At 43.2% G+C, this 21,614-nt stretch overlaps 2 protein-coding genes and 2 long non-coding RNA genes across 8 annotated transcripts in view; 2 read left to right on the top strand and 2 right to left on the bottom strand.

Moving 5' to 3' along the window:
• Positions 1-592: 592 nt before the first annotated feature.
• Positions 593-6,494, bottom strand: nup50 (nucleoporin 50). Of its 2 annotated transcripts, none has more exons than XM_022212647.2 (8): positions 4,899-6,494; positions 3,864-3,936; positions 3,703-3,786; positions 3,442-3,619; positions 2,544-3,098; positions 2,201-2,285; positions 1,998-2,113; positions 593-1,243 (listed from the first exon to the last, which is right to left on the bottom strand). In XM_022212647.2, the coding sequence occupies exons 2-8, from the start codon at positions 3,930-3,932 to the stop codon at positions 1,047-1,049; spliced, it is 1,284 nt and encodes a 427-aa protein (XP_022068339.1). In that variant the 5' UTR covers positions 3,933-3,936; positions 4,899-6,494; the 3' UTR covers positions 593-1,046. The 2 variants fall into 2 exon arrangements, with proteins under 2 accessions (XP_022068339.1, XP_022068336.1); XM_022212644.2 differs by having other exon boundaries at positions 3,864-3,941; positions 4,899-6,490.
• Positions 6,495-7,119: 625 nt separating this feature from the next.
• Positions 7,120-15,156, bottom strand: LOC127536112 (uncharacterized). The gene is made up of 5 exons (XR_007945087.1): positions 15,037-15,156; positions 7,485-11,702; positions 7,325-7,420; positions 7,197-7,228; positions 7,120-7,132 (listed from the first exon to the last, which is right to left on the bottom strand). It is a non-coding gene; the product is annotated as an uncharacterized LOC127536112 (long non-coding RNA).
• Positions 15,157-15,222: 66 nt separating this feature from the next.
• The window catches only part of LOC127530210 (PHD finger protein 21B-like), a 30,643-nt gene continuing 24,251 nt past the window's right edge, over positions 15,223-21,614 (top strand). Inside the window, exon 1 of one of the 2 annotated variants that reach the window (XM_051955260.1) lies at positions 15,223-15,347. In XM_051955260.1, coding sequence (XP_051811220.1) covers positions 15,294-15,347 — 54 coding nt within the window. In that variant the 5' untranslated portion in view covers positions 15,223-15,293. Of the gene's footprint in view, positions 15,348-15,579; positions 15,705-21,614 lie in introns of those variants that run through there. The other variant, XM_051955268.1, reaches the window with a different exon arrangement.
• Positions 16,280-18,607, top strand: LOC127536116 (uncharacterized). Of its 3 annotated transcripts, XR_007945093.1 has the most exons (4): positions 16,280-16,402; positions 16,486-18,074; positions 18,141-18,206; positions 18,504-18,607. It is a non-coding gene; the product is annotated as an uncharacterized LOC127536116 (long non-coding RNA). The 3 variants fall into 3 exon arrangements; XR_007945090.1 differs by lacking the exon at positions 16,280-16,402 and having other exon boundaries at positions 16,550-18,074; positions 18,471-18,563; XR_007945091.1 differs by lacking the exon at positions 16,280-16,402 and having other exon boundaries at positions 16,913-18,008; positions 18,504-18,605.

Here is a 21,614-nt window from a genome sequence, read left to right as displayed (position 1 = left end):
ACCAACCAGAAGTTGCCATGCTGTTGCCATGGTTACCTCAGAAAAACTGATGGTCTCCAGATAGAGGACCACCAGGTTCACTTCTCATCCTTTAGTTGTTTGAACATCCACAGTAAAACGGCTTCTTTAAAAACATCTTTTACTGAAGGTTTCTAGGTTCTATTGAGGTTCTAGTTGTGTTCTGTTGAAGGTTTTATGAAGGTTTGTCTCCAAACAGGTGATCCATCCCATAATAACCACATTCTGGTGAAAACATCCAGTTTTTACTAACAAGTCAAACTGATTTAAAAAGTTGCAGATTAATTTCTGATGAACACCTAGAAGGACCACTTCCTGTCTGTGACCAATAGGAACACAGAGACGGTAACCATGGTGACAGTCTGTTTACATCCTGATGATTCATGTCCAACAGGCTCCGCCCTCCTTCAGCTAGCTGCTCCTGATTGGATGAGAGACCAACAGATTCCACTGCTGCTCAGACAAACATCAGGAGATCTACCTTCATGTTGGAGGACAAACAAACTGAACCTTCAACCCAAAGGGACTCAACAGGAAGTGAACGTTTATTCGGCTAAATAATGAGGTGAGCAGCTCAGGTGGTTTGTTTCCTTTAATTCTTTACAAATGTTCTCAGACACATCTGAAAGCCACACAAGGAACACTTGGAAACAGCAGAAGCTCCGCAGGAAACATGAATCCTGCAACAATAAATAGTTTGAGACGCACAAACCAGCTTTAATTTGTAAAACCAAATCGACTTTCCCTCCGTTTGAGGCTCCGAGCCCCAAAAACCTCAGAGGAGCGTCGAGACGTCGCAGATCCAGATTCACCGAGAAAATAAAAGCTGCTGCAGTAAAACACAGATTCACAGGAGAACCAGTTAGAAGCAGCTGGAACCAGTTCTAGTGACCAAATACCAGGACGACTGAAGGACACACAGAGAGTGAGAGTTTTACAGTGAGTGTGAGTGTGTGTGTGTGTGTGTCGGTGGTGAACAGTCTATGGGAGCAGGTTCTGAAGATGACCACGGCTCTGCTGAGGACGTTCTACTTCTTCTCCTCCAGAGTCTTGTGCAGCTCGTCGGCGTCCTCGCTGGTCTTGACCCGGATCAGCAGAGGAACCGGGCTGCTGGGGTTCTTGTCGTCCACCGGAGGGTTTGGAACACAGACCACCATGACGTTGTTCTTCCCCACCCGAGAGCAGGGCATGGAGGAGTGGACCATGATGTTCAGCAGGATGTTACCTGAGGAGACATCCCAAAATACTGACGATCAGACTGACACTCCTGGATGGATCTAAACTGGTCTGTGGACAGTTTTTACCAGAACTCAGATGTTCCTCCTAAATGTCATGGTTCTATCTGCTGGACTGATGAAGTTCATCAAAAAGTGATAAATGTGGACCCTCCTCTGTGGACTTCAAGGACCTGGAATGTTCTAAGTGAGACTAAACTTAAAGACTGGAAGCAGGAAAGGAGAACATCCCCTGGAGAAGGTTCCAGAGTAGACCTACCGACAACTGGAGAAAGTTCCAGAGTAGACCTACCGACAACTGGAGAAAGAACTCTGGAGATATTCCCAGTCTGATCACTGATAAAGAACTATTCTGGTGGGTTTATGTTTAATGTTTATTGTTCTGCGGTTCAGTTCCAGTGTTTGTCCAGCAGGAGGAGCTCTAGGACCATCTGAAGATGTTTTCTGGGTAAAAGTGATGAAGAGTTCTGGTCCAATCACAGTTAATAATTAAACAATAATAACAATAATAAAGCAGCAGTGAAGGACCCATGGATGGTACTGATCCCATAAAGACCCAGTTCTCAACCTCAGGTCCGTTTATTGCACTTCTGTGTGGTTGGTTCTGGTCTAGGTGTGTTCTGGTACCGAGGTTGGTGTCGGCCCAGATGACCATCTGGGTCTGTGTATAGTTCTGGTTGTGTTGTGGTTCTGTTTGTGGTGTGGTTTGGTTGGTTCTGGTGTGTTGTGGCTGTGTTTTGGTACCCAGGTTGGTGTCGGCCCGGATGATCATCTGGGTCTTCCCGTCTGTCTGTTTGAGGTGCAGCGTTCCGACTCCTTTCTCCTTGAACTCTGAATCCTTCTTGTAGAACATTTTACACCTGAAGGAGAACCAGAACAAATTCAGAACATCAAGTCAGAGATCCTACAGAACCAGCTGAGGGTGAAAGGTTCTGGTAGGGACGTACTTCTTGGAGTAAAAGGCGTCGTCTTCCTTCACCTCCTTCACTTCAGGCTTTGGAGGTTCTTCAGACTCTTCATCTGGGTTCTCCTCTGAGAACAGAAGTAGAGTTTAATAATGATCTATTAGTGAACCAATCAGAGGCAGAACATTTAGTGTGATCAATAACCAGCTGGAGTTGTAGAATAAAGCAGATTTACTCATTAATGTGCTTTATTTAGAACCAGAATCTGTTTTAGAACTTTTCCATCATCTGACTTCATTCCAGAACCAGCTTCAGCCTCCAGCAGGAAAACAAACAGCTCAATGTGGAAATCAATCATTCTAATTAATAACTAGTAACTCCTGACCTGTGGTCCGGCCGTCGTCGGCTTTGGATCCACTGAATGAAGCTCCAGAACCGAACAGAGACGTCTGACTGGACCCGGAGGAGAAGGAGAAGCTGGGACTGGACTTGTTCCCTAAAGAACTCAGAACCGAACTGTCCACCTTCTGGCCAAAGTTAAAGGTGACTCCGGTCGGAACCGGAGCAGAACCGGAGTTCTGGTCCCGGGTCGAGTCTTCTGCCGTGGTTTTACTGAAGGAGAACAGAGCAGCCGAGGAGCCGCCGGATGAAGCCGGAGCTTTCTTCTCCTCAGGACCTCCAGAACCTCCTTCAGAACTTCCAGACCCGTACTGGCGCTCGATGCTGGACAGGTGGCGCTCGTAGTCCTTGAAGATGGGCTGCAGGTCACACAGAGGGTTGTCGTTCACGTGCTTGGTGATCCAGTCCCTCACCGAGCAGTTCAGAGCCGTCAGCTGGCGCCTGTACTCCTTGTGGGCGGGGCCGGGGGCGGAGCCATTTGTCTGCTTAGTGCTGATGTCACAGGGGGGTGTCATGGAGGACGGCCCGTTAAACGTCACACCTGAGAGGGAGAGAGGAGGGGAGGGGCCGTTAGACACACTGATGGTGGTGTGACCCGGTACCACACAAACATCAGAACATTCAAGCTGTGGTTGAGGAGAACCATAAAGTTCTCCTGGATGGATCCTAACTGTTGATTGGTGGAAAAGAAACCAATAAGAAACTAGTTTGGATTTTAAAATGTCTGAATTTTCCTCCAACATCTGAACCAATCAGACTTCAGACACATTTCACTGAATACACATAAACCAACCCGACATGAAGATCCAGACCTTCAGAGTGTCTGCTAACATCCTAACCCTCCAGCCCTACATAGGAATGACCTCATGCAGATGTTTCCTCACCAGCTCCAGCAGTAGATGAGAATCCTCCAAAGGGAGCAGAGTTCCCGTTGGTCAGCCCTCCGAGGCCCTTCAGACCTCCACCGTTGCCGAAACCAGAGAACGCTGTTGGAGCCGAGGCTCCGCCGGTCGAGGCCAAAGAAAAACCTTTAAAACTTTTGAAAGCTCCTCCAACTTCACTCTGGAACAGACAGAGACGGAAACATCAGACCATGAGCAACACGTCAGAGTTCTCAGAGTTTCAAACAGGAAGTTGCTGTTCACCTCCGCTCCAGTGTTTCGGCGCTTCGCCTTCTTTATGGCTCGGTTCTTCAACACATCTTCACTTGCTACTGAGAAGGTTCCGGCCTGAGGAGAAACCAGAAGGTCAGAAGATCAGTTTAACACCAACAGTCCATCATCTTCAGCTCCTCCTAATAACTCACCTCCTCTCCTTCCTCCTCCTGGTCCCAGTTCCTGTCCGTCAGCTCCTTATCAGCGATCCTCTTTGCCATCCTGCTGCTCTGAAACACACAGCAGCCAATCAGGAGAGCCTCACCTGCACCCTCTACCTGTAGCCTCACCTGCACCCTCTACCTGTAGCCTCACCTGCACAGTCCATGAGAAAACTGTGGGAAATAATAACAGACTTTTCAAGAGTTTAACATTTTCCAGACCTGAATAAATCAGAGGATCCCATTAAGTTCTCCAGGTCTGGATGAAGATCAGAATAAATGCAGTGATTTAAATCAAACTCTGGTTCTCCTGAACGACGACAACAACAACAACAATAATAATGATAAGAATTTAATGGGCTTCACCATTATCAGGCTGTTATTCTGGTGTGATGGGAATGTTTGACTTTTATTAAACTCCGTTATTGTTCAAATTAAATTACTCATTTCTGGTCCAGAGTTTAACATCAGCAGATTTTAATATTAATAATTACTGTCAGAACCATTCACAGATTAAACCAGAGAAGGAGAATATTACTTTAAATCAGCAGCACAGAGTTCTGAATGGATCCAAACACAAACTGATCCAGTTTCACGTTCAAATGTTCACATTTTTACAGATAATCATTCTTAGTTTTCTGCAGATTCTCCTCAGCCAGCTGTTACTAGATCATTTCCTGGTTTAAAATCACCTGATTAAAATCCAGGTGAGTTCAGGTAGAAGGTTCGTCACCGAGCAGCTCTTTCCGCGTTCCAGATCGTCCAATCAGAGCTAACCTGGTTAACTAGCGGACTGCTACCTACACAGACAGGTAACTGCTCTTTAATGCGGGGTTCTAGCATCCATCTCCGGGCTGCTAGCCGGCGAGCTAACGGCAGGTTAACGGCTGTACCGGGCCTGTTAGCCGCTAGCATCTAATGGGCCCGGTACAGCCGTTAACGTTCCGTTAGCTGCTAGCAGCTAACGTCCTGTTAGCATCAGTTCCTCTCACTCAGTTCTAATAAAACTAAGCTTTAAAGACGAACCTTCTCCGGTAAATAAATTTCAACTTCGGCCTCAGTCGGAGCGTGTCGCTGCTGCCGGTAGATGTGCTCGGTACCGTCGCTGCTGCCGGTAGATGTGCTCGTTACCGTCTATATCCTCCGCGGTTTGAACCAGGTCCTCACGCCGCCATTTTAAACTCATACATCCGCATGGGTTCGCGCCCCCACCTCCTCGGACATGCGCAGAGAGAGAGCGGTCTCACTGTGGGAGTTGTAGTTTCAACCAACTAACCAACATTTATTTATTTATAAATTATAGCTTAATCTCACACTGACGCATTTGCATACATTAATAAAACCTTAAATATATTTATATATTTTATATTTCTGTCTAAAATAAAATTAATTCTAAAAATACTACAAGAAAAAAATTACTGTATATACACATAATTATATAGACCCTTTAATGACCCACGTCACGAATGACGTCACAGCTTTAGCTGGAGGCAAAAGAGGAAGCCCGCGGCCGGACAGAAAGGCGAAAGACTGAGGGACTAGGCTCTATCAACTTTTCTAAAATGTCGTCCTGCTGTGTTTTTGGATGCCAGAATAGGAGGAATGACATTGGCGAACGCAAATTAAAGTTTTATAGGATTCCACCGAACACTCGTGCTCAGAGGGAACGAAGACAGTTGTGGTTAAATGCACTGAGGCGAAAAGACTGGACAGAGACGATCAGCTGCAGTCAATTCCAGCCATTTTCAGTACAAAAAATCCCTAATATTCTATTTGTAAATAAAAAAATATTCAATTCAATTCAATTCAGCTTTATTCCAGACACTGGGTCCAAATACACACACCATAAGAACAAGGACACAACAAGACACACACAAAAAAATACAATCAAAAACAATAACCCGTTAAATATGACGAGAAATACAGGGAATATTGGACACGCATCGCGAGGTGCATTTCCTTGAAAACGACCGATTCATGGATTATATACCGACTTCAGGACATGTTTTGGACAAAATAGTTTACTGGCTTGTGTCGTCTGGATGTCCAAGGTTAGATTATGGCCGTTTTTGTGGAATATTTTCATCCGTGTGTAATAATGAACCCGGTAATGTGAGTCGCGCTGTGTACGTTAAAGCCGTGTACAGAGAAAGGATGGATGGATATTCGTTGTTTGTCGGACAAATGTGTTTTTCTCACCCGCTGTGGTAATCACACCTGAAAGTGGTTTATACCGGCGGTTTCATGAGAATCTAAGCTTTCCATCGGCGTATAATGTTTATATAATCACGTTTGCAGCCTTCGGACATTCTTTAAATTCCCATGCAAATTAGTAAGTGTACCGCCGGCGGTACACTGAAGTTTAACGGGTTAAAAATGCTCGAGTTTGCAGCGCAAACTCCCAGCGCAAACTAAATACTCCCAGTCCTGCTTGACTTCTCGCTCCGCTTTTGCCTCCAGCATAAGCCCCGCCCACAAAAACGTCACAATGTTTGTAAACAAATAAAGGGTCTATATATGATATTTATAAATTATATATATCCATAATATAATATCTATTCTTCTGTCATTATATATTGCAAACACGTGTATTGTTAATGAGCCTAATTTGTTATTATAATGCAGTAATATAATTCATATATTATTTATATATTAATCCACAGTTTTTATCAAATAAATGTTATAGTGATAGTAATTCTATTACAAACAAAACAATATATCATATAGTATACTTGTATATGTACATTATATATACATTCTATAAATGATTAGCTATAACTTGTGTTTCAGTTAAACTCGTGTATATTTATTATTTATGATATTCACGTTGTGTTGTTACGTTTACATGAGATTCAGCTTTAAAAAGGTAAAAGAAGCTCAAAGTTTGGAAACGGACCAAACAGTGACAATAGAAGGAAGTTAAAAAACAAACCGTGGGTACGAGTTAAACCAGCTCTGATTAAACCAGAACACTTTTCCTTCAGCTCAACGGTCAGAGCGGGATTTGCTGATCCATTCTCAGCAGAGCTGTGGATCCTTTCAGTGGAGGACTGGGGTTAAAATGGGACCTTACAGTAGAGGACTGGGGGTAAAATGGGACCTTACAGTAGAGGACTGGGGTTAAAATGGGACCTTACAGTAGAGGACTGGGGGTAAAATGGGACCTTACAGTAGAGGACTGGGGTTAAAATGGGACCTTACAGTAGAGGACTGGGGGTAAAATGGGACCTTACAGTAGAGGACTGGGGGTAAAATGGGATCTTGCAGTAGAGGACTGGGGGTAAAATGGGACCTTACAGTAGAGGACTGGAGTTAAAATGGGACCTTACAGTAGAGGACTGGGGGTAAAATGGGACCTTACAGTAGAGGACTGGGGTTAAAATGGGACCTTACAGTAGAGGACTGGGGGTAAAATGGGACCTTACAGTAGAGGACTGGAGTTAAAATGGGACCTTACAGTAGAGGACTGGGGGTAAAATGGGACCTTACAGTAGAGGACTGGGGTTAAAATGGGACCTTACAGTAGAGGACTGGGGGTAAAATGGGACCTTACAGTAGAGGACTGGGGGTAAAATGGGATCTTGCAGTAGAGGACTGGGGGTAAAATGGGACCTTACAGTAGAGGACTGGGGGTAAAATGGGACCTTACAGTAGAGGACTGGGGGTAAAATGGGACCTTACAGTAGAGGACTGGGGGTAAAATGGGACCTTACAGTAGAGGACTGGGGGTAAAATGGGACCTTACAGTAGAGGACTGGGGGTAAAATGGGACCTTACAGTAGAGGACTGGGGGTAAAATGGGACCTTACAGTAGAGGACTGGGGGTAAAATGGGATCTTGCAGAGGGGGACTGGGGGTAAATGGAGCAGCGTGGGGCAGCAGATGGCTCATCTCCAGCTTCAGCTCTGCCAAACAGGAACAGGTGCTGCAGAAGAAGAAGCCGGGGCCTGGAGGCAGCAGGAGACCCTGACCAGCTGGCAGCAGAACATGGAAAGACTTGGCAGTAGAAAAAAGAGAAACCGAAGCAGGCTGACGGAGGCCGGCCGCCTTTAAAGCCTTTTCCATGAAAACACTTGAGAGCAGCTGCTTCATATCAAACCCACGTTTCACTTCCTGCTTCAGACAGTTCAGCTTCTGAACAGCTTCTAGGGTTAAAGTTAATCGCTGCAACAGAAAAAGAGTCATATATTTATGGAAACCATCCTGACAATGTCAGCGGGAGTGAAGGAAACATTTCAATGTTCTCTGCTGTGGTTAGCTTAGCTTAGCATAAAGAAGCTGTTAGCATCTCTGCAGCTCCACACTGACATGTTTTAATTATGACTGGCTCTGTAAAGTAGCTGCTCAGTGAATGAAAGGAGACCGAGTGTTTGATCGCTGCAGCTTCCTTCAGCTCATCCCCCTGAGATCACTGGTCCTGGATCAGCAGGAGGCCAGAGAGCCGATCAGTTATTGATCAGCAGCCGTGAAGAGATGTTTAACAGCAGAGATGAGCTGAGAAGATGCAGCACCAACACACACAACAAAACAACACACAAACACACGACCGACACTTCTAGAACCACACAGTTTGTAACAGCACATGGACCCTACTGGGCAGCCTGACATTCATTCCATATATTTATTGACATCCAGCTGTTCATTCATTCACTCATCAGATATTGATTCACTCACTTTTAGAAATTACTCTGTAGCAATAGGAATTGCTTATGTGTTGTTTGTTGCTACCCGGACGCAACTGAGTGACGCATCTGATGAGAAATGTGCCCGCTGAGTTGTGTAGCTGCAGTTAAATAAAAGTTCCCTGTGAGGGTAATGCTCAGCCGTCCAGTTTGTATAGTCAGTGTGAGACAGAACAAGCTGTAACACTCTTCCACATGTGTTGTATTCACTTATCTATCTCATCATTTATTTTTCATAATAGGTTCAGGAGATGAGGAGTAAGATGTTTCTAAGATTTACAGAAAAATGGTCTGTTGATATTTGGTATAAACCAAAGTTATGAAGTTACTGTCTTATAAAAGACAGATACAGTGTGGAACCTGATGTTAAGTTTAATTGAAGTAAAAGACAGAGATCCCTGAGTGCTCTGCTGTGCTCAGGAACGTTTGCTTTAGAGACTGGGAGGTTTGATGCTGCTCCAGAGAAGGACAGGCTTTGTTTGCTGTGTAATTTAGGAGATGCTGACAATCAGGTTCATTTTGTGTTTTACTGTCCTTAAACGAAGATGTAAGAGAGGTACTTTTCAGTAAGATGTCCTCTGTTATTTTGATTTCTTTTGGTTGGATGACCATGAAAAATTAGAGTTGTTTTAGAAGAGGAACCCTTTTCATGGCAGAATTTTTTGTCAGGCCTGGGATAAAAGGCACCATGTTTTAAGGACTAAGCAGCAGAATACTGTGTTGTTTTGATGTATCGTTGCAATGCTGGTATACTGGTGTCTCGTAAACCCATGAGGGTTGGGCACACTTAGTGCATGACACAAAAATAAAGATATCACTTAATCATTACTTCGTTGTTTGACTCGTTTGGTTGTATACTGATTGATTGATTGATTGACAGTAAACGTTGTGCTTTCTGAATGCACTCTGGCTGCAGGTCTGTCCTGATGAACTGTGGCTGTAATTAATGTAATCAGATTAAACCATTGCTGGTCTTTATTTCATGGATGTTTCTAATCAGACCTCCGCGTCCGTTAGACTCCAGCTAACGAAGCCTTAACGAGGCTGAATTAATTGACTGCTGTGAACGGTAATTAGTGCAGTGACAAATTAAAAGGAAGCAGAGCCGATGCTTCCTAACGATCCTACAAACCGTCTCCATCCTCAGATAGTTTAATGCTCCTGGATGTCTTTAAGGTGGACTTCTGTCCAGACAGAAAAAACCTGAAGGTCTTCTAGTGGAGGAGGAACACCATAACTTTACTTTTTAAATAGTTGTAATTTCTCATTAAAACTTCTGTCAGTTTATCAAACAAGAAAATCAGCAAAGTTTAATTTACTGTAAGAAACTTAAATTTTTCACTTTTAGAATCATTCATTGGTTCATAAAACGCTGATCCTTAGAAACTGATCTGTAGAATCTGATCTTCTACAGATCGACTCCGTGCTCCTCAGTTCTGTGAAGTGAACGTTTGTTTCTCTGATGTTTGGCTCCTTCATGCTGCTGATCTCTGGTCCTCCAGAAACATCTTCTGATTACTACCAGGTTGGTTTAACTGACTTCAGAACAGTCAGACTGGGACAACTGAATGCTGCTGATTGATAATTTATCCCTGATAGAGATCAGAGGTGGAGCTGCTGATTTACTGAATTGGTTAAAAAATCAACAGAATCAAACTGTTGTTACTGTCAGAGTGTCAGATTATCACAGAAATAAACAATAAAAACAGAAAGAATAGTATGACTTTTGAGCCTTCCAACCTGCCCTCCAGCAGTAATCCAGAAGTTATCTGAATTCAAAAACTGTTTTGATGTGTCTTTCTTTCAGAAAAATGAACCAAATCTGAGATTAAAATTCAGACTTTTTATTAAAATCACTTTATTCTACATGGCTCGTTTAAAAATCTCCAGAAATAAACTGTTTGGTCTAATTACATCCAGCAGAACCAGAACTTTCCTCCTGGTTCTGGTTCTCCAGGACAGAATCAGCTGAGACCAAAACATTCAGAGAGTTTCAGGCTGAACTGCAGGCAGTGTTTCCTCAGAGAGACTGAGAGGAAAACCACTAAATAAACTCAGCAGAAACAGAGAACAGAGGAGCAGGTTGTTGGAGATCCATTCAGCATGGAGGAACATCTACAGATGGTGAGCAGAGTAGAGAGGAAACGTCTGGAGAGGTTGATTATTTCTGGTGAATCAAACTTCTCTGGTTGTCTCTTTGTGGTTTTATGCCTCTTATTGTGATTGTTTTGTGTCCCTGTGATTGTTGTCTGTCCTCTGTGTTGTACTTCTTTGTAGTCATGCTACATATTTTTGTCACTGTTTTTGGTCCCTGTAGTGTTAGTGTCTCATTACAGTTGGTCAGTTGTCTTTGTTTTTCAGTCTTTGTGTTGTTGGTCTGTGTGTGTGTGCAATTTGTGTGTTGTGTTGTGTGTACTAGCACACTTCCAGCAGCTCCCCGGGCCTCTCCACTCTCTCAGGCCGCTCAGGGTTACCGGCGGCAGGCTACAGACGGAGACTTTCCCACTGAGCCGTGAAATAAGGAGCGGTGGGGGAAGCGCTGCTAACCGTAACTTTACCGGAGCTCGGTACCGGGAATAAAGTCGGTAATACAGTGAGCAGTGTTTCCTCCGGTGCTGCTTTCCGCTCCGCCGCTACCACTAGCTTCACGGCTAACTTACCGCCGAACTCCCCGCCGCCATTTTGTATTTGTTTAAAGGCTGGAAGTTGTTAAGTGTTAAATTCACTAACTGCCATTTCAGCTTTTCATCAACTCTCACCGCTGCAGACCCGCCCTCCCGCTGTCTCCACCACCGTCAGTGGCTCTCACTCCTGGCACTCTGCAGTTACAACTCCTCATTGGCTCACCTTTCCCGCCCCTGTCGCCTCCTGCGAACAGTTTCGACCAATCACCGCTCGTATTTTGTCCAGTGGGCGGGCTCAGCAGCAGAGATGGAGGTGGAGGTCAGACAGAAAAATGGAGAAACAGAAGAAATAGAAAACCTGAGAAATAGAGTCTTATTTATGGAGAAATATAGTCTGATTTATGGATAAATAGTCTAACTTTTGGAACAAACTGTCTTGTTTTACCTGTCAGTGGTTAAAAGCTGCAGATCTGTGGATGTTTTTTTTCTTCTTCTATTTGTGCTGTTTTCCGTCTGAGAAGCTGCTGTAGTGAAACAGGAACAATCCTCCATGTTAAAGATTTTACTGTTTAGTTCTACATTAAAATCACTTTCTGAAGAATAAGACAGTCTGAGAAAAATCTAAATGAAAACGTTGCCCAGAGATGTTCTTAGGATTTAATCAGACTTTCTGTTCCAATAAATCACAGGAGAAATATATGTTTTTATTAATGCTATTTAGCTTTAATTTTAGTCACTGAACCTTTAAATATTCCAGCAGAAGAGATCCCAGATTAAAACTTAATCCAGGCAGTCACAAAACAACCACAAAAAGACACAAAACCATCACAAAAAGACACAACACAGCCACAAAAAACACAAAACAACCACAAAAAGACACAAAAAAATCATAAAAATACACAACACAAACACAAAAAACACAACACAACCACAAAAAGACACAAAACAATCATAAAAATACACAACACAACCACAAAAAGACACAACACAACCATAAAAAACACAACACGATCACAAAATACACAAAACAACCACAAAAAGACAAAACAACCACAAAAAGACACAAAACAATCACAAAAATACACAACACAACCACAAAAAACACAACACGATCACAAAAATACACAAAACAACCACAAAAAACACAAAACAACCACAAAAGACACAAAACAATCACAAAAATACACAAACTGACAACAGAGACAAAACGTTCACTGTCAAAATGACATAAAAACGTGACTCTTACTGGGCATAAACAGTGAGTTTGACATTATATCTGCATTAGCGTTTTATTTAAAGAGTTTAATTGAAATATACAAAAAGATGCCTCAACAAGAACAAAACTAAGAACAAACCAGCGACAGAAATGACATTAAGAAGCAGAAATCAGCATGCAGACGTCAGGAAAGCAGCTCTGGATTGCTGGAACGGCTCTTTTCTGGACATGTTTCTCGTAAATCTGTTATTCTTTAACCACATGGTGTTTCCACTTTCCATCTTATTTCCTCTGCAGCTGTCCGAGGCTGTTCCCATGTCTTTTTTTTAACCGCTTCTTAATACTCTAAATGTAAATGTGCTGGACTGTGACAAACAGTTTGTCCCCAAAGAGGCTTAACTTTGCAGACCAGGACACTTTTCATTCTAATTTCATATTCCAAGACTTTTCTCCAGAAAGTAGAGAAATAATGCAGAACTACAGACTGGAGCTGCTTCTGTTCAAACATTTAATGACTCTTTGGGTTACAACAGGGGTGTTACACTCTCATAAAGTTCTTCTCATTCTCATTCTCTCATTCTCATTCTCTCATTCTCATTCTCATTCTGTCATTCTTATTCTCATTCTCATTCTCAAACTCATTTTAGTTTAGGGGCCACATTCAGCCCAGTTTCATCTCCAGTGGGCCAGACCAGTAAACTTACAGCATAATAACCGATAAATAACCACAACTCCTATTTTTTCTCTTTGTTTTTGTGCAAAAAATTACATTCTGAAAATAGTCTCATATAAGGAACTATCTTTTTACAAAACATCATGAACAACCTGAAATTTCTTAAGAAAAGTAAGTTCAATCCCAGCAACATTCAGCCTCCGTTTATCATTTCCACATTTAGTCATCTGGAACTGATGTTATAGTATTTTATTTTTAAAAAGACAAAAAACACCCAATAAAAACAAGACAAAATATTACAAAAATGAGACACAAAACAACAAGAAATGAGACAAATGACACAAAACAAAAAAAATTGACAAAAAAGTTTCAACGTGCCAAAAACTGGACGAACAAATGACAAAAAATGTGAAACAAGACAACAAAAATGATGCAGAAAACCAAGAACAAAGCAAAACACAAAATGAAACAAAAGGAAACACAAATGGACAAACACAAGAAACAAAACGACAAAAATGTGAGAAAAACAATAAAAATCAGACAAAAAACAACAAAAATAAGACAAAATATTGCAAAAATTAGACACAAAACAACAAAAGAACCTGTCATGGTCTAGAAATGATTCTAAATTTATAGTTTTACTAATTTACAATCTGCTGTTAATGTCTTCTCTGGAGTTTTTACACTTTGAGGGCCGGATTGGACCCTCTGGAGGACCGCTTTTGGTCCACGGGCCTCATGTTGGACAGCTCTGGATAACAATAATAATGAGAGGTATTTAGATTTTAATTTAACAAATGAACTCTGGAAAAGTTTTGTGTTCATGTTCTACTTTTGTTCCTCAGTAACTGGAATATGAAGTGTTCTGTGTTTCTTTTCAGCACCAGTGTTCCCTAAAACACGTTTAAAGTCACTGTGAGATGAAGGTTCTGAGCTGTTTTGGATTTAGTCTGCTGAGGATCTCATAGTTTTATATAACTTCATATTTTTTTGTCCTGAAAACATGGACAAATAAAAGTGAAGGTACTGTTCTGACGTTTAGCGCTGAATGAATCAGTGTTTTTCCTAAAGGCCTACAGAGTTTTATTTGGATTATAAATAGTTTTAAGATAGAAAATGACTGACTAAAGTGAAGACAGTCATAGTTTACTCCCTAATGAGGATGTGAGTTTGTTTATTACAGATGCAGGATTCAGACGTCTTGGAGCAGAGCGACATGAAAAATAACTCAGACTGTGATCTTAGTGGAAATGATCATTTAAATTCATTTTCCAGTGAGAAGTCGATTGTTTGGTTCTCTGTTCTTTTTGTGCTTTGTGTTGTTGTCTGTTTGTATGAAGTCTGTTGGACAGATAAAGTCTGACTGATTGATTTATCATAAATATTAGCTCATGTCATGTTTTCATTTTCATGTTTTGTGGGTTTTCTCTTGGTTCTATTGATAATGTTTGGATTAACTGCTTAGTCAAAGTTTTACTATTGAGGTTATATTGGAAAATAGGATGAGATATGCACTGTCAACTTACACTTTAGCTGTAGAAAACCAACAATAGATTAATATTTCAGTGTATTTAGACCTCTGTCATCACCTTGTCTTTGTGTAGTTAGTTGTCAGTTTTGGATAATCACATGAGAGAATCAGGGTTAATGTAGACTTTAGCTGCACATAAGCTGTCTGTCTTTAATATTCTACTTTTATCAGACCTCTACAGTCCCTCTGTGTTTGGGTAGTTGTAGTTTTTTGTCAGAAAATGTGTAAAAACAAGACTTTAGGCAGAAACTGGCTGGAGCTGCCCTGCTCTCTGCGCATGCTCAGTGTGCTCTCTGAGCTCCATCCGGGAACTTCAGAATTACCATTGACAGCCGAAGCGCAACTTTTCCCCAGGCAAAGTGAAATCAAGCCGCGGACTCGGACAAAATATAGTCCCCGTTTTTCAACTTAAATTTACCGAAAGAAAAGCGAACCCACCGCCCGGTAGGACCCGTCGACGCTCAACCGAACCCCGGAGAGGACCCGTGCCAGGCCCGAGCTCCGTCCGCCCGGTTTGGAGCACTTTTGGAGACGGGCGGAAAGTGTGTGATGAGTCCTGGTCGGTAAAAGAAGCGAGAACTTGCTGCTCAGTCGGAGTCTTTCAATTGTTATTGTCGCTTTTAAAAAAGCTTTAATTCACTTAAAGTTCGGCTCCGCGGCGCTCAAAGTGCCAGAAAAGTGTTTCCTCGGAGAACATGGAAGTCCAGGGCCTGCAAGAGGCGCTCCAAGTGGAGATCCAATGTCATCAGGTAAGTGAAACATCGTGTTGTTGGAGAGAGTGAGCCGGAGGAGAGGAGGCAGCTGACGGGGAACTATGCGACATGTCGCCGGCTACCGTCCTCTGGTCACCCGCCGCCTCCTCCGGGGCTCATTGTGTGACTTTTAGCGGCACTTTGAGCATCTTGTCGCGGCTTTTTGGCTCTTTGTCGCGGCAGGAATCGGACGATAATGCGGCGCTGCTGCTGTGAGTCGATCCGGACGCGACCTGAATATTTATGAGCAGCTGCGATCATCGCCGCTTTGTTTCCTCCCGGAAAACTTGAGACTTTTCTGGATCCCGGTTCTCCTCCAGCCGACTAGTTGCACCGATGAAGCAGGAGCCGCAGGTAAAGCTCCGGGGTTCTCCGGTGGACTGTGGACAAACTTTACCGGGGTTAATATGTCTGTTAGCCGGCTGCTCTTTATTTCTCAGCTCCGTCATATTGCTGAAGTTTCTCGGTGTCACAAAGCAGGAGCCTGTCCTCCCAGAGCCCGGCTGGCCGGGCTCCAGAAGGATGGAGCTCCAGGAGGAGAGACCCCCCCGGGGCTGCTGTGGCCGCTGAGGATGCTCCTCTCTGGGCTGGAGGCTGTTAGCTCCGCCGCCCAGCTGCTGCTCTAAAGTTGTGTAATGTTGAAAAATGTTAGCGTCCATTTTGAGCAGGTCGACATGTTTCTGTGGGGTCGTAGAGCAGCTAAATGCCGCTAACCAGCTGCTGCTGGAGCCTGGCTGCCGGTTAAAGCAGCTCAACTAGTCGTTTATTGAGTCTTCAGGATGTTTTTTGTCTCTTTTTTAGCAGCTTTTCTTACTTTATCTTCTGCTGCTGTTATTTCTGAGTGTCACGTGACCGCAGCGCCGTCGCTCATTGGCTGCTCTCCGCTCTCTTACTACCAGCTCCGCCGTCCTGCGTTAACTTTGAGACGGCCTGATGCTGCGCTCAGAGCCGCTGGATGCTGCGGGCTGCCGGCCGGAGGCTGCTTCAGCACCGCGGTCAGCTCCTCACATCCCGGCGGGGCGGAGCGGGGGAGGGTCTGAGAGAGCCGCTCGGTGGGTTAATGTGGACAGTCGGAGGCCTGATCGATGCATTTCTGGAGGAATGCAGCAGCTGATCAGATGTTGTTGTGTTTCAGGTTGTAGTGGAAGCTTCCATTTTGGAGCAAGGGGAGGCTGGTTAGTATGGAGGGAAGTCTGCAGAGTTGGATGCAGGAGGAGGTGATGGAGATGGGGGAGGTGATGGAGGAGGGAGGAGGTGATGGGGGGAGGGGAGGTCCATTCATGCTAACATTTCCATTTTGATTGCTTTGATGCTGTTTTTGGTTGGAGGGGGGAGGGGAGCAGCAGCCATGTTTAATCACATCCTCAGTGTTCAGTCTGACCTTTACTGCAGTTATACTCACTGATACTACAGTTATACTCACTGATACTGCAGTTATACTCACTGATACTACAGTTATACTCACTGATACTGCAGTTATACTCACTGATACTACAGTTATACTCACTAATACTACAGTTATACTCACTGATACTGCAGTTATACTCACTGATACTACAGTTATACTCACTAATACTACAGTTATACTCACTAATACTACAGTTATACTCAATGATAATGCAGTTATACTGACTGCTATTTCAGAGATTAAACTGTTTTTCAGAGTTAACTCCAGTAAATAATCAGATTTCCTTTTCCTTCTGTCTGCTCTTTGTCCTCCCGTTCCTCGGTTTATTTCTTCTTCTGTATTCTGAGAGCTGATGGAGTCAGCTGGACGGCGGCCGCTAACCGCTCCGTCCGTTGCTCACCTGGCCAGGGAGCCGTGGTGCATGCTGGGAAACACCTGCGTCCCATCAGCAGAAAGTGAAGCAGTGGATTCAGAGACATGAAGCCTCCTCAGATCCCTGGGATAAAGTCCTGTCTCTACACCTCCACCACTCCGTTAAACATTAAGTCGATTCTCACTGATGGAGGAAAACAATGAATTCATCAAATAGAGGAGCAGGAAACCTCTGAGACAAAAAACTAGTTCATTATTTAGCTGTCAGAGTTGTTTTTCTTCTTCCTTCTGGAGCTGGACAGATTCTCCATGAACAGAATGTCCTGACACCTGTAGATACACCTGTAGGTTAGCTCTACCTGCTGAACACCTGTAGAGGATTAAAATGATGGATGTAGATGTTGGTGATTGGTTAAAATACTTCCTGGTTAGCCGTTTATTTAGCTGTATACTATTCCACTTTGAGGATCGCTGTTTTGCTCCCTGTGATGGCGTCTTTCTGTGTTTTTTATTTCCTTATGTTCTTGTTTTGGCTGTAAACTAGATTTCTAAGCTGAACGAGGCTTTCAGGGTCAGATCCATGAATAAGAGATAAACAGAAGTGAAATCGTCCTCATTGAACACAACGAAGCTCCTAAACTCAGTAGCAACACAACCCTTTACCCACAATCCCCCTGTACAGCATCCTGACCCCTGATTGGCTGATTTAACGCCTCGTTATGGAGATCGGAACGGGCAAAAGCATCAGATTATTTATTACTTTCTCCAGCTGTCGGTAGGTCTGCTCTAGAACTTTCCCCAGCTGTCGGTAGGTCTGCTCTAGAACTTTCCCCAGTTGTCGGTAGGTCTGCTCTAGAACTTTCTCCAGCTGTCGGTAGGTCTGCTCTAGAACTTTCCCCAGCTGTCGGTAGGTCTGCTCTAGAACTTTCTCCAGCTGTCGGTAGGTCTGCTCTAGAACTTTGTCCAGTTGTCCGTAGGTCTACTCTAGAACTTTCTCCAGCTGTCGGAAGGTCTCCTCTAGAACTTTCTCCAGCTGTCGGTAGGTCTGCTCTAGAACTTTCTCCAGCTGTCGGTAGGTCTGCTCTAGAACTTTCCCCAGCTGTCGGTAGGTCTGCTCTAGAACTTTCCCCAGTTGTCGGTAGGTCTGCTCTAGAACTTTCCCCAGTTGTCGGTAGTTCTGCTCTAGAACTTTCTCCAGTTGTCGGTAGGTCTGCTCTAGTACTTTCCCCAGCTGTCGGTAGGTCTACTCTAGAACTTTCTCCAGCTGTCGGTAGGTCTGCTCTAGAACTTTCCCCAGCTGTCGGTAGGTCTGCTCTAGTACTTTCCCCAGCTGTCGGTAGGTCTACTCTAGAACTTTCTCCAGCTGTCGGTAGGTCTGCTCTAGAACTTTCTCCAGCTGTCGGTAGGTCTGCTCTAGAACTTTGTCCAGTTGTCCGTAGGTCTGCTCTAGAACTTTCTCCAGATGTCAGTAGGTCTGCTCTAGAACTTTCTCCAGTTGTTGGTAGGTCTACTCTAGAATTTTCTCCAGCTGTCGGTAGGTCTACTCTAGAACTTTCTCCAGCTGTCAGTAGTCTGCTCTAGAACTTTCTCCAGCTGTCGGAAGGTCTACTCTAGAACTTTCTCCAGCTGTCGGTAGGTCTACTCTAGAACTTTCTCCAGCTGTCGGTAGGTCTACTCTAGAACTTTCTACAGTTATCGGTAGGTCTACTCTAGAACTTTCTCCAGCTGTCGGAAGGTCTACTCTGGAACTTTCTCCAGCTGTCGGTAGGTCTACTCTAGAACCTTCTCCAGGGGATGTTCTCCTTTCCTGCTTCCAGTCTTTAAGTTTAGTCTCACTTAGAACATTCCAGGTCCTTGAAGTCCACAGAGGAGGGTCTAGATTTATCACTTTTTGATGGAGTTTTCCAGAACTTCATCAGTCCAGGAGATAGAATCAAGACATTTAGGAGGAAAAACACATCTGAGTTCTGGTAAAAACGGACCCTAGATCAGTTTATATCCATCCAGGAGTCTCAGTCTGAACACTGGCCCTGGTCTGTGATCGGAACCATTTTATTCTATTATTTTATTCAATTGTTGACTCATTTTCAAGCAATTTAGGACAATTTTGCATTTCATTTTCAGCTAATTTCTTGGATCATTTTTGAGTCTTTTTCTCAAATTTTGAGTTATTTTCTTTAATTTCGGAAGCATCTTGGACTAATTTTGTGTCATTCTGCAAACCTTCAGTCAGTTTGGATCATATTTAAGTCTTTTTTTTGGTGAATTCTGATTCATTTTGGACAATTTTCTGGTCCTTTTCAATCAGTTTTCTGTCAGACTTGATCTTTTCTTGTCATTTTGATCATTTTTGAGTCATTTAGGACAGATGTCATGTTATGTAGGTGTGTAGGTCCAGGTGTGTAGAAGGATGCTGTTTTTGTGTGATGAGCTGTTGGGTGGACTCCTCTCCATCTATCTGATCTCCTCCATAGATCTGATGGTGTCTCCAGGCGTCGCTGTTTTAGTGCCAATAGAAGCTTTAGATCCTTTAATCAACACCACTGTTATTATGCTGTACAGAATCAATCAATCAATCAATCAATCAATCAAACAAACAGTTCTGTAGTGATGATCCAGCTGTTCTTCAGCTGCATCCAGAGAATCAAAAATATAGTTCTCTTCAGTTCTCACTGATCCTGAAGACGTAAAGTTAAAAAGAGAAACCAGAGACGTTTGAGTCTCCTGAAAGTATCAGTCCTTTCTCTGCGGTTCTGTTAGTTTATCAGTTTTAGTTGTAGTTTATTTATATTCTGCAGTTTTCTGTCCTTTTTAAATGTAGTTCTGGCTGTTCTGTCTCTGTGTGCAGACTAGGATGTATTATGGGATGCATGCAGTGAAAAATGAAGCCCAGTGAAGGAAAAGGCAGTAGCAGCAGCTCAGGACATGAAACGTTTGATCAGACAGAAGAATCACGTGGAGTTGCCTGGAAACTAAAGCAGAGCGGAAACAGCAGGAGAACGTCTGAATGTTTTCACTGAGTGGCCTTGAATGGATCCTGGTACTGGTTCTCCTCATCAAACACTCAGCAGGTTTCTGGTGGTCACCATGGGAACATGTAGGGAACATAATTGGAACATATAGTGGACATATAGGGAACATAACGGGAACATATAGGGAACATAATGGAAACATATAGTGGACATATAGGGAACATAACGGGAACATATAGGGAACATAACGGGAACATATAGTGAACATAACGGGAACATATAGTGAACATAACGGGAACATATAGTGGACATATAGGGAACATAACGGGAACATATAGGGAACATAACGGGAACATATAGTGGACATATAGGGAACATAACGGGAACATATAGTGAACATAACGGGAACATATAGTGGACATATAGGGAACATAACGGGAACATATAGGGAACATAACGGGAACATATAGTGGACATATAGGGAACATAACGGGAACATATAGTGAACATAACGGGAACATATAGTGAACATAACGGGAACATATAGTGGACATATAGGGAACATAACGGGAACATATAGGGAACATAACGGGAACATATAGTGGACATATAGGGAACATAACGGGAACATATAGTGAACATAACGGGAACATATAGTGGACATATAGGGAACATAACGGGAACATATAGGGAACATAACGGGAACATATAGTGGACATATAGGGAACATAACGGGAACATATAGTGAACATAACGGGAACATATAGTGAACATAACGGGAACATATAGTGGACATATAGGGAACATAACGGGAACATATAGGGAACATAACGGGAACATATAGTGGACATATAGGGAACATAACGGGAACATATAGTGAACATAACGGGAACATATAGTGGACATATAGGGAACATAACGGGAACATATAGGGAACATAACGGGAACATATAGTGGACATATAGGGAACATAACGGGAACATATAGGGAACATAACGGGAACATATAGTGGACATATAGGGAACATAACGGGAACATATAGGGAACATAACGGGAACATATAGGGAACATAACGGGAACATATAGTGGACATATAGGGAACATAACGGGAACATATAGGGAACATAACGGGAACATATAGTGGACATATAGGGAACATAACGGGAACATATAGGGAACATAACGGGAACATATAGTGGACATATAGGGAACATAACGGGAACATATAGGGAACATAACGGGAACATATAGTGGACATATAGGGAACATAACGGGAACATAACGGGAACATAACGGGAACATATAGTGGACATATAGGGAACATAACGGGAACATATAGGGAACATAACGGGAACATATAGTGGACATATAGGGAACATATAGGGAACATATAGGGAACATATAGGGAACATAACGGGAACATATAGTGGACATATAGGGAACATCTAGGGAACATATAGGGAACATAACGGGAACATATAGGGAACATAACGGGAACATATAGTGGACATA

The sequence above is a fragment of the Acanthochromis polyacanthus genome, chromosome 1 (genome assembly GCF_021347895.1).
Source record: "Acanthochromis polyacanthus isolate Apoly-LR-REF ecotype Palm Island chromosome 1, KAUST_Apoly_ChrSc, whole genome shotgun sequence".
Lineage (NCBI taxonomy): Eukaryota > Metazoa > Chordata > Actinopteri > Pomacentridae > Acanthochromis > Acanthochromis polyacanthus.
The sequence above is the reverse complement of the archived record's forward strand: the minus strand, read 5'-3'. Positions and strand labels throughout refer to the sequence as shown.

Excerpts from the sequence above, each read along its gene's own strand:
- nup50 (XM_022212647.2), bottom strand. The coding sequence starts at position 3,932 with ATGGCAAAGAGGATCGCTGATAAGGAGCTGACGGACAGGAACTGGGAC. Across the intron at positions 2,286-2,543 it reads CGACGACGGCCGGACCACAG|AGGAGAACCCAGATGAAGAG; the intron begins GTCAGGAGTTAC and ends TTCTGTTCTCAG. Across the intron at positions 1,244-1,997 it reads CCGGGCCGACACCAACCTGG|GTAACATCCTGCTGAACATC; the intron begins GTACCAAAACAC and ends ATGTCTCCTCAG.